A 12,547-nucleotide genomic window follows, 5' to 3' on the forward strand; every position below is an offset into this window, starting at 1 on the left:
ATAAGTCAGAGGATTTCTATAAAAATTAAGCTCCATTTAGAGCATGTTTCTTGTTAAAAATGTATGTTTCTGTTTCATTAAAAATTAATTTTATTGGTTTGAAGTTTAAACAATTTCAACCACAATTTATTTTACTAAGAATAATTTAATGTAATTTGATTTGTAATTATTTCTTACTTATAGAGTGCTCTAATTCAAAATATAATAAGTTCTAAATATATTGTTATTAAATTTATTTACTTTTTTTTTCAAATACTTTCTGAAAATCAAGATGGAGACATATTTGTAATCACTGTAGTTAGTTTCACAAAGTTAATTATTCCTTAGTCTCATATAATCTGTGTGATTTTCAATACTGTGTTTTTCCTATTAGTTGCATTAGAAGCTTGCAAAATAAATAACACATCAAGATGCAAAAACTATGAGACAAAGCTTTCCGCTGTATGCGAGACCATTTTACTCTCAATATTTGCATGGACATCTGTTAAGTTTTCCCTCAGTTTGCAACCACAATATTGCTACAAATGGTTGTTACTCTGCAAACATAGTTTTGCATTTTTCTCAGTAGGTAGCACCACCAGTTGATAAGCTTTATGACAAAATTTAGAACTGAATGAAAATAAATTTTATGGTTTTATAAGCAGAATACAGCAAGCTCACCCTATCTATTTCCCTTTTTCTTTAATTCATTTTTCAAATTGTCAATCATTTTTGGAATACCATTAATTTAAATTTAAGCAAATTCTTGCCTTAGTTTGTTTAAACAAAAAATTTTAAAATTATAACTTATGCTGTCTCATTTAGGATTTGAGCTTGGTTTTTCAATGACCAATCCTAATGCTCTTGTTATGTGGGAAGCTCAGTTTGGTGATTTCATGAACACAGCTCAGTGTATCATTGATCAATTTATCAGTAGTGGTCAAGCTAAGTGGGTCAGACAGAGTGGAATCGTTTTACTTCTTCCCCATGGAATGGAAGGAATGGTGAGATAAAAACTATTCATTCAACTGATTTTAATTTATTTGCAAGTCAAAAAGGTTTATTTGCTAATTTCAGAAATATGTACTAGTATCTAACAGTAAAGGGTTTTTAAGTTATATTTTGAAGCTTTCTAGTCATTACTAATAGTTATCTTTTATAAAGTTTTATAAAAGAAGTCTTAAGTAAGGAAGATAAATATTAAGATATTGCTCGAATAAGACTAAGATATTGCTCAAATATACATGAACTGCTGTAAGCATTAAACTCTTTTTCTCATTAAAATCTGTATAATTCACAATACTATTTATCAATTAAGTATCTTCCCACATTTTAGCTAACATACATGGTTTTATAAAAGTAAATTTTATTCTAAATCTTATATTCTATATTTCCGAATGTAAGCCTATCTGTATGTAAGGCTAAGTCAAGGAAGGTGTATACTGATTTGGGACTTATTAAAGGCTCATCCGGCATATAATTTTTTATTTAAATTTATTCTTGGACTGAAAACTTTACTATAATCGTTGATTGTCAGTGGGAACATAAACAAGCCATTTAAGAAGCTTTAACTAATTAAATTACATTGTCATTAAAAGAGCTTTTATTTTTTTTTAAAATTATAACTTAAGACAGAATAGTACATACAAAATTTAATATTTTTTTATTATTAATTGAACTAACAGCTACCTATGGAGAAATTAACTTATATATAGATTTCAGATTTTGATCCCATCCCTGGAAAAAAAAAAATGTGACATATATCATGGTCCTTATTTTTATTGTTGAACAATAAATTTTTTCTCTAGGGTCCTGAACATTCTAGTGCCAGACCTGAACGTTTTCTTCAACTCTGCAATGAAGAGATGGATGTTTTTCCTGTAAGTAAGACTAATGCTTTTTCTTTCCACTACTTTTTAAAAACTAGAGATGTACCAGGTCCTAAAATTTAGTCATGTGCCAGGGGAAAATTTTGCTTGTTACCTGACCGATTCTGGGTACCCGATAAAATTTCAATTAATAACCTTAACGAGTATTATAACATTTATGGAAAACAATATAAAAATCTTATATTGAAATTTTATCTTATTACCAATGTTTAACCAAAGAGTCAAGTGGCAGTTTTGTTGTCCTACTTTTGTTACGATTCTATCTCTGAATCCAAGTAATTTTAACCCTCCAAAATTTAGAATAATTCCTACACCAAGCAACAAACAAGAGGCAAATTTGTGCTCATGAGAATTTTTTTTTTCTGAAGTGAATAAGTATATTTCTCAGGGCCTGATTACCGAAAAGGCACAGGAAGCAAGTGCTTCCCCAGTAAAATTCTAGGTGGGGCCCCAAATGACTGAAATTAAGGGCCCAATTTCTTATTTTTTGCAAAAGAAATACGTAAAGAAGGGTCCGACATGATTGCATAAGATCTCTGTATTCCTTTCCAAGGTTCTAATAGTTTTCACATGGTTCTTGTCTCTTTAAAATTTATTGTTTATGGGCAAAAAATATCAAAAGTTTCTTTTGCTCAAGTTAGGGGGGCCCCAAAATCCTATTATGTTTCCCCTATTTTCAGAGGTTAATCGGGCCCTGATATTTCTGCAGGAGAAAAACCTTTCATGGTTAGCCTCACAGTACTAGAATTTTAACCAGTCTAGTTGGAAGTTAAATTGAGCTAATAAGTACGTAAAACACTCTCTATTAAAAATTCAGTTTAAAGTTAAGTGGCCAATTTTATGCATATATGCTTTTTTTTTTTAGTATAAATCTAAATCAACTTATACTGAAAATGTTATAAATTATTTGTGAATAAGTTTTTTTTTTTTAATAAAAACTGCATTCAAAAAAATTATCTATAAATTTTTGTTAAAAGAACTGTCTCTATTTTTTAATCTCTAATATCATGAGAATAATTTATTTGTCATTTGTGAGAAAATATTTATGTTTAGTTTGCAACTGTTATCTATTATTCTTTTGATTATGAATTTATTAAGTTACATTCAGTACCGAACAATTAATTGTGTGTAGTTATAAAATTGTATAAATAAGCGCTATCCTGTAAAAAAAAATTATTTAATATTACACAATAATTCATCTTGTGTTCCTTCTCCTTTCATATCTTTAAATTTTGTGATTTCAGACAATAGATGAAGATTTTGCTGTCAGGCAACTTCACGATTGCAACATGATTGTAGTGAACTGCAGTACACCTGCCAATTATTTCCATGCTTTAAGACGTCAAATCATTTTGCCATTCAGGAAGCCTGTAAGAGTTATTGTTACTTTTTTATTAGAAAAAAAAAAATTTTGTTTCTCATGTTTCAATTTTCTATTTGTTTATAAAAAGAAAGCTAATTTAAAAATTAAAATAATGTTTGGTTCCACAATGGTAGTTTTAGTAGCACAAACATAAAAAATTAATGAACTAATTGAACGTTACTACTATTGAATTATATTCATTCTTCGGATCTCTGGAAAAGTAACTTTTTAAATTTTTATTTGGCAATAGTATGAGTCTTCTTAATATTAGTTATTATTACTTTTTTAAAAAAATTCTTTTAGTTCAACCGTTTTTAACTGAAGCAATATGACTGCTAAAAAGCATTATCTATTATCAGATTAAATTTCGAAAGTTACTCTTTCAGGACAATATATTAAATAATTTGCTTTATTTTTTAGTATAATTTGTGTTAATAGATCTCCATATTTTAGGGGCAATGGTAGTAAATGTTTCCTTTCAAATATATAACAATTATTTTCTTTGAAGTAACAACATTAATTTTCAATATTCTTAATGAGTATTTACTAATTATAACTTGTTCTCAACTATTTCAAACAAATTTATTTACTGATTCAATTGCTATAATTGAAAGCTGATCTATAAAAGTAACAATTAATATATATAATATCATTAAGTTTTCTTTAACCACCCAGCAACCTCCAACAAAGATCAAGCTGTTGATAAATCTTGGGAGGGCCTTCGAACAACTTGTCTCCCCAAAACGGTTCCTATAGCTGCTGGAATCTCATCCTTCCGATTGTGCACTGGACGTGACTACCTTCTAGCACACTTGCATAGTATTAAACTTGCTGGCTCTCCTGACTACATTTTGTCTAAGGGACATGTAGGCATGAATGGCGAGCATCTATGGAACTGTTCCGCCTTCAAAGATGCTGATAGTTCTTATTTCAAGACTCTCTCCACTCCCGGAAGTACATCTTATTTGTATTGGACTACATAACTTCTTATGTTCGAAAGAGCAACTGAAGAACATAATTTTAAAAGAAAGGTTTTCTTTAAGCTATAAAAAGTAAATTATCAAGAAACATTTGCATTATCTTTTTATAAAATGTATGAGTCTGCAGATTTTCAAATGAGAAATTGAATTCTTCTATTAAGTCAAAAAAATCTTATATATAAAAATAACAACTTGTTAACAATGTCTTAATTATTAGTAATTTTTTGACACTAAAACATTTTTTGTGATAAAAACTATTTTATTAAATTTTAGGTACATTTAAAAAAAGCTTTAGTTCTTTTTTGTGTTGTAATTTGGTTAGGTGAAATTCTAGTTAATTTTTGAATTGTTCAGTCATAATTATTGATTCATAATATCATTGAAATGTAGTTATATAATGAAACCTTTAGGTTTGTTTAATGCTACTCCATTTTTACCCCAAGATTTCAATAATTTTTCTTTTGTTGACTTGTTCATATACTTTAGTAGATTTATTCTGATTCATATACTCTACATATGCTGTGCAAAGGGTGTGATATGCTATATAATGAACTGCATTACTGATCTATTGTATTATGAAGCCTCAATACAGATTTTAGAAACTATTCCATTTTTTAAATTTGTGTTAATATTATTTTATTGATACATGGAATATTTTATGTTAGTTAATTTTTTTTTTGTTAGAATAACTAATTTTGCTTTTAATTTTTTAATGGAAATCTACTCATCTCATAGGTAAGTCAGAATTTTAAGTAAAAAAAAATTTTTTTAAATTAAGAAATAATTTATTTTTTGACAAAACCATTTACCATTCTTTACCATTTGTTTAATCTATCTCATTCATTTTTATTATAGAACAATTTTAACGTAAACTAAGCAATTTATCTTCTTCCTCCAATGCCTAATGGCCAATTTTCTTTTCTTAAAATACTAATTATATTATTATAAATGTGCCATTAAATCATATATATTATTTGTTTGTTCTTTAATGTGTCTAGCTAGGTTTATTACACTTTTTTTACAAGAAGGTGATGGAGTATGTATAAAATGTAATTCAAATTCTGAAGAAGAAAAAAATTTAAAGCAAATTAAAAATTATAGTTTTTAATGAAACAGAATATTTATAGCTACAAATACTGAAAACTAAATTGAATTTTTATGCTAAAGTATCTTTATAATAAAATTTTAAAAAATTTCTTTCTGACAAACATTTTAGAAATATTGCAATAAAATTAAAAACCACAACACATCGTTATTTATTGTTCATAAAAATTGCTCTTAGTAGAAAAAAAAATTCTTGACAAACTTCTGTCATTCTTGCATTATGAAATAAGAAATCAGCAAAATTTAAATTTTTTTGAAAAATCTAGTAACTAAAGTGTTGATTTTCTCATTAAACATGTCTTCCTGAATTCATTTGAAATATTTTTAACTTTAAAACAAATATACCATTAAGATTTTATAAGTATGGTCATAATCTGAGCTTAAACACCAAACTAGTCATTTCTGTACTAAATCCTAGTTTTAAACCTAGTCTGGTACCTTAAATTTTTTTATGAATTTAATTTGCAATGCAAATATATTGTTTCATTTTTTTTTTAATTACTTTGTACAGCTTATTGTTTTTACTCCAAAATCCCTCCTTCGTCATCCTGAAGCTCGCTCTTCATTTGATGATATGACTGCTGGTAAAGTATAATTTATTACACATATTAATATTTTCTATTATTCTTCATAATTTTTTTTTTTTTTCACTCTTCTTGGATTTTGGTCTGATTTCTCAGCTGCGGACTAAAAAAGAATAATAATGTAATGAATAATTTTGAATAATATAATGAATAACTTTTAAGAATATAATCAATGTAATAAAGATTTGTATTCAGAATAATTTAATGCCATTCACTAAATGACAGTATTAATGCTAAAATTTAAATTTGTAGTATGTAAATTGTATAGTAATTTTTTTTTTTTTTTGTAATAAAAATTTTTTTTAATTTCCTGTGTGGAGACAAAAAAAAAAAATTTTTTTATTTAATATAAAATATTTAAGCTTCAATCTATTTTTGTTTCATTCCTTTTTGTGTAGACAGCTAAGCATGTAAAAATGAGAAATTATTTATTGATTTAAACGTTTTCAATTTATCTATAAAAAAAAAAAATCTCTCTAAATTGGCAAATTCTTAAAAAGAAATCAAGAATTTTTTTTAAACTATTTTAATACTATTAGATACTTCTTTCCAACGTCTGATTCCTGATAATGGTCCTGCCAGTGAGAATCCTGGAAATGTTGAACGAATTGTCTTCTGTACAGGCAAACTGTACTATGAATTGTCGAAAAAGCGAAAAGATAGCAATTTAGATTCATCTGTTGCAATAGTTCGAATTGAACAGGTAATCACATCATAAATATATCTATTTTATAAATATATCTCTTTTATCATCCTCCATTCGAAATCAATTTATGGATTACTGAGTAATTTTCTAAGAGTTAACCCACTTAATTAGGTGTAGTTAGCCAGCCCTTTTAAAATAAAGCATTTTCAAGGTTGAAATTAGGTATTTTTTATGAGATGTAAAGGAGTTTGAAATTGAAATGTATTCACTGAGTATGTAATCAGTGCAGGCCTGATATCTGCCTGAAGTGTTTTATTTTTACACCCAATAAAAATTAATTTCTATCTTAAGTATTTTATTTTTCGATTCAGCAGGGTTGCAAAAAACCCGGGTTTTTGTAGAAAAACCCAACTCGGGTGGGTTTTATTGGACTTTTCTAGGTTTTTCATGTTTTTTATGGGAGGTTTTTCAAAAGAGAGGGCAGGGATAAGTACCTTATTTTAATATTAATAATTAATTTTTATTTTATAAATTGATGTGAAAGTCTAAAAAAAGTTTCTTCTGACATCACGATACAAAATGTTATATGTACTCACATACATCACACATTTAAAACTTATTTTAACACAGGATTACTTTTTATTTATATTTTATTCTTAAAAAATATTTGAGGAAAATTTTTTATTTGCATAGAAAGCGAATCAATGGCCATACAGTCAAATCTAGCCAGCAAGGTGACTCCAGTCTCCAACACAATTAGTTTCTTTACTATAGGTTAATTTTTTTTAGGCTAGACTACATATATATTTCAATAGAATAGCTCTTTAATATAACAGAGGATTAAAAAAGTAATCAATCTTAGAAAAACCCAGTAAAACTCACTTTAGGGTGGGTTTTTCAGAGTGGGTTTTACCAAGAAAAACCGGGTGGGTTTTTTGCAACCCTGCGATTCAGGGTATTTTTTGCCAACCTAAGGAGTTTAACCAATCTCTTGTTAATTTTGTACTTGATAGAAATTTGCTGTAATGAATGTAAACAATAACCTTATATATACCTAAAGTGTAAAGTGTGCTTCATTATTTGCACACCTTAGGATATTGTTTGCCAACCAGTTGTTTGTTTAATCTTATCCATTTTAATTTTTAACTTAAAGGTTTAGATGAGGTTTAAGTGCAAGTTTAAATCTCGAATCAAACTCTATGTTTTATTTCAACTCCTATTAGAAGCTATTTATATTGACCTTTGGACTTTTCCTTACCCCTTAAAATATGGTTTACTAAACTAATGTGTTGTATTTTCAACTTGCAGGAATTATATACAGTGGAACCTTTCAGGAGCGATCCATTCCACAGTAAAATAGTGGTTGGGGGAGATTGGTCGCTCTTAGAGGTTACCTCCTTTGACTTCAAAGTTATTTTGATTGAAAGTACATGATTTTTCGCCAACCCCTTTAAATTTAGTCAGTGTCATTTTCTTAGTGCAAAAATGCCACTTTTGTTGGTGTCATAAAAAGACGCATCAATGAATAAAATACAGTGTCTATAAAAAGGATCCTAACTGATATAATTAAGTGTAAAACAAAATTATATATGATGATAAAGCTATTTTAAATAAATAAATATGTTTTTTGTTTAAGCTCACATTTAATTTTATATCATAAAAATTAGCTTTGAAAGATAAGAGGTTTGTTTGCTTGTTTTTTTAAAAAACTTTTTTTTTTTCTAATTTAACTTTCAACTTTAGAAGTAAATCATCAATTTTGAAAAAAGCATAATTATTCAATTGAGATGTAATTTATCTTTGAAAAATATATTTTCAGCTTTGTCCTTTCCCATTTGATCTTGTTAAGGAAGAATTAGATAAATATCCTAATGCAAATTTAATTTGGTCCCAAGAAGAACATAAGAACCAAGGATATTGGTGTTACATTCAACCGCACATGGAAACAGTCTCTAACCATGAACGTCATATTAGGTGAGTTGTCATTCGATTATTTTAATCTTTATGTACCAGTCATTCATGATATGTGTCAATCAATACGGTTTCCAATTCATTGTAAAAAATTATAAAATTATCTTGTTTTCTAATCATTTTTAGTAAACTATTTGTGTGTTAGTTCTATATTCTATGGAGTATTATATATTGAACTCTTGCAAATTGGTTATTCTAAATAATGGTTATAGCTGCATGTTTTCATTGCACAATTAAAACTTTTCAAGGAATTTTCTCATTTGGTTGAATAACTTGTGTTTTTTAATCGTTAAATAAATGTATTATTTGTACTGGAACCCCTATTCAAGAATGCTAATTGAAAAATTTAGGCTGTAACTATAATGAGTTTAAAACAGTTTCCATGGACCTTGAAAGTCCATAAAAATTTAGTTTTGAATCTGACTTTAATTTTAACTATAGTTAGTTGATTCAAACAATTTAGTCTTAATAGATTTCTAAAACAAAACAAAAAATTCATTTTCTTAAAAACTATTCATACTATAATGAATACGTGAATGCTTGCAATAAAGTGAAATTGTGTTTTTTTTAAAAAATTTATAATTATTTTTCCCTATACAGCAAGTAACAGTATGTATACGTATGTATATTTGATAATGAAAAATTAATATAATATTTTTGGGACCTTAATTTTTGTTTTGATAAATAGGTGAGAATCTTGTAAAATAAGAAAAATAAAAAAAAATCTTTACTGTAGTTTCAGGCAAGGTGCTCAGTATTTAGTAAAAAGAAACACTATTCATAAATAAAATTATTTTTTGGATAAAATCTGAAATGCTTGTAAATTACCAAATATAATTTAAAAAATAAATATAAATTTCTTTCATTTACATCTTGCAGCTATGCTGGACGAGCCGTGTCTGCTTCAACAGCTACAGGAAGTAAACAAGCTCACAAGAAGGAGCAAGAAAGAGTTGTCTCTGTTGCCTTGGGCTTATAAAGAAGAAAATTTTGTTCTGTGATAAAGACTGTACTCTATTAAAATGCCTGGATTTTGTATACAAATTAGGTGCAATTTTGCACTTCAAGACCTTTTAAAATAATTTAAAAGCTGAATTTTTTTTTTAATTTTCGCAATTTTATTTATTTTAAATCTAAAGATCAAAAATGAGTTTGCCTTTTAAACCTAGTAAAATTATTCCCTTCTTTTTAAAGTGAAAAAAAAAAATTATTACTCTTAGAGCTAAAAGATTGTAGAAAACGGAAGTCCTAGAAACTTAATTTGTGCTTAGTACTTCTACATTATTACAGCACTATTTATTAGTAATTCTTTACTGAAAAGAAACTGGGAAATATGAAAATAAAATTATATTTTGGAACATTGATTTTGTTTTCTTGTCTTTTTATTTAGTACTTTACATACTAAAAAGAGGGGCAAAATGGTACTGGTTCAGTTGTTGATAAAAGTTGACATGACGCTTTTTAGACCTACGATACGTTGAAACTCTATTTATGTTGTTTTATTCAATTTAGAATACATGTTTTACCGTTAATTCGTTTGTTTTTTTTAAACAATATAATTATAATGAAATCAAAAATTAATTATTATTTTAAACTTTTCTATTGTTTTATATATGTATTTTTTAAAGTGAATTCTAACTGATTAAAGAAGTTAATTTAACTATGGTCCATAAAAAATAACTATATGAAAACTGCTCAAAATACGCAAAAATTGTGAAAGAATCTCACTAAGTGTTTTTGAAATGAAACTGCACTATCAGTAAAAGCTTTTAATAATTAAAGTATGTAGTACCTGGGATAATATTGTATTTTGTTGCAAGTCTGAAATTTTAACGCTAAGAAATATCTTAGACAGGGTTCCCGTGGCCTTGAAAAGTACTTCAATTTCATTTTGATTTTCAAGGGCCCCTAGAAGTACTTGAAAATGATATTAAATCCTTGAAAAATTCGAAATGACCTTGAAAAGTATCGAAAACTCAGGAAAACAGCCCTATTTCCAGTATTTCTATGTTTAACTTTTTGACGCGCGTAAGTGTGAGAGAATGACTTCCCCGTCTTTCAGATGATGACACGTACTGTTTGATTTTAGGATTTTATGTATGTTTGGCCGATTTTAGGAATTTTAAATATTGGGAACTGCGCCAAATTCTGACAAAATCTCGATACTTATTCAGGCGATTTTAATATCAATCATCGATCCTCGTATTAGACTTATTTAAAAATTATGTATTGCAGGGATGAAAGACTTCCGCGAGAAAGCGGAAATCCGCATTTTTTTCCCCAATTTTGAAAATTTCCGACCGTGTTCCAAAAACTAAAATTTTTGGGAAGTCCTATTGGAGAAACCCAAGCCGCCCGAACGATAGTCGGATTACCGCGACTTCTGCTATAGAGTGGAAAGGAGTCTAAGCGTTTCGTTTCGAGCACCGATATTTTTTTTTTTTTTTTTTTGTTTGACTGATTTTTGGAATTTTAAATATTAGGAACTGTACCGGAATTTGCCAAAATCGGGATTTTTAATCAAACGATTTTAATATCAATCATCGATTTTTGTATTTAACTGATTTAAAACTTACGTGTTGCAATTTTTTTACGCGATTTAAAAATCGTACTAGCAATTCCTATTCACTCAATTTCAAAATCCAATATCGCGATTTGTATTTAAGCGTTTTTAAAACCCAATATCGCGATTTGTATTCTCGTGAGTTTAAAATCCAACGTCGCGATTCGTATTCACGCATTTTGAAATCCAATTTTGCGATTCGTTATCACGCAGTTGTAATATCAGATATCGTTTTTCGTATTTGTACGCTATTTAAAAAGAACTCACTGCGATTCGTATTCACGTGATCTAAAAATTATGTATCGTGATTCTTATTTACGCTATTTAAAAATTCAATATCGCAATTTGTATTTTCGTGTTTTTAAAATCCATCAGCTCGATTCATATTCACGGGATTTTAAAATCCAAAATCGCGACTCATATTCACGCGATTTTAAAATCCAATATCGCGACTCATATTCACGCGATTTTAAAATCCAATATCTTTATTTGTATTCACGCGATTTTAAAATCCAATATCGTGATTTGTGTTTTCGTGTTTTTGAAATCCAAAATCGCGATTCATATTCACGCGATTTTAAAATCCAAAATCGCGATTCATATTCACGCGATTTTAAATTCCAATATCGTGATTCATATTCACGCGATTTTAAAATCCAATATCGTGATTTGTATTTTCGGGTTTTTAAAATCCAACTGCACGATTCATATTCACGCGGTTTTAAAATCCAATAGCATGATTCATATTCACGCGATTTTGAAGTCCAAAATCGCGATTCATATTCTCGCGATTTTAAAATCCAATTTCGTGATTCATATTCACGCGATTTTGAAATCCAAAATCGCGATTCATATTCATGCGATTTTAAAATCGAATATCAAGATTCATATTCACACGATTTTAAAACCCAATATCGCGATTCTTGAAAGTTGCTTTTATAAATCTCAGTATCATATAGAGCACCCCCCCTCCTCCTAGTGACCTGCGTTGTAAAGGTTCAGCTTTTTTTATTTTTGTCCACTTTAATGCCTGGTGTTGCAATTCGTTTTCGCGTGATTCAAAAATCGCACTCGCAATTCCCATTAAAGCAATTCAAAAATCTAATGTCGCGATTTGTACTTAAGCGGTTTTTTAGCGCAATTACTTTTTTCGCGAGTTTAAAATCCAATGTCGCTATTCGTATTCACGCATTTTGCGATATCAAACATCGATGTTGTAATATCAAACATCGATTTTCGTATTTATACTCGATTTGAAAACTACTCGTTGCAGTTCATATTCACGTGACCATGTCAAGTGCGTATGATCGATGCTACTGAAAAAAAGTTAATTCAAGTATGAGTGGTTAATTAAAAAAAGTCAAAGTGACCAAAATTGTTACTAAGAATCTATCAGAAGGTATTGAGGTGAAAGTTGGCAACTGTTTCAATTTAAAATGGTTGACTGGTAATAAATTTAAAATGATAA

At 28.1% G+C, this 12,547-nt stretch overlaps 1 protein-coding gene across 1 annotated transcript in view; it reads left to right on the top strand.

Annotated features, from left to right (window-relative positions):
* The window catches only part of Ogdh (oxoglutarate dehydrogenase Nc73EF), a 32,564-nt gene extending 22,684 nt beyond the window's left edge, over nt 1-9,880 (top strand). Inside the window, exons 16-22 of the mRNA XM_043049259.3 lie at nt 805-983; nt 1,788-1,859; nt 3,113-3,238; nt 5,827-5,899; nt 6,439-6,602; nt 8,365-8,519; nt 9,396-9,880. Coding sequence (XP_042905193.2) covers nt 805-983; nt 1,788-1,859; nt 3,113-3,238; nt 5,827-5,899; nt 6,439-6,602; nt 8,365-8,519; nt 9,396-9,495 — 869 coding nt within the window. The 3' untranslated portion in view covers nt 9,496-9,880. The remainder of the gene's footprint in view (nt 1-804; nt 984-1,787; nt 1,860-3,112; nt 3,239-5,826; nt 5,900-6,438; nt 6,603-8,364; nt 8,520-9,395) is intronic.
* The last annotated feature ends 2,667 nt before the right edge of the window (nt 9,881-12,547 follow it).

Source organism: Parasteatoda tepidariorum, chromosome 4, assembly GCF_982258835.1.
Source record: "Parasteatoda tepidariorum strain Cologne lab strain chromosome 4, Ptep-v5.0, whole genome shotgun sequence".
NCBI lineage: Eukaryota > Metazoa > Arthropoda > Arachnida > Araneae > Theridiidae > Parasteatoda > Parasteatoda tepidariorum.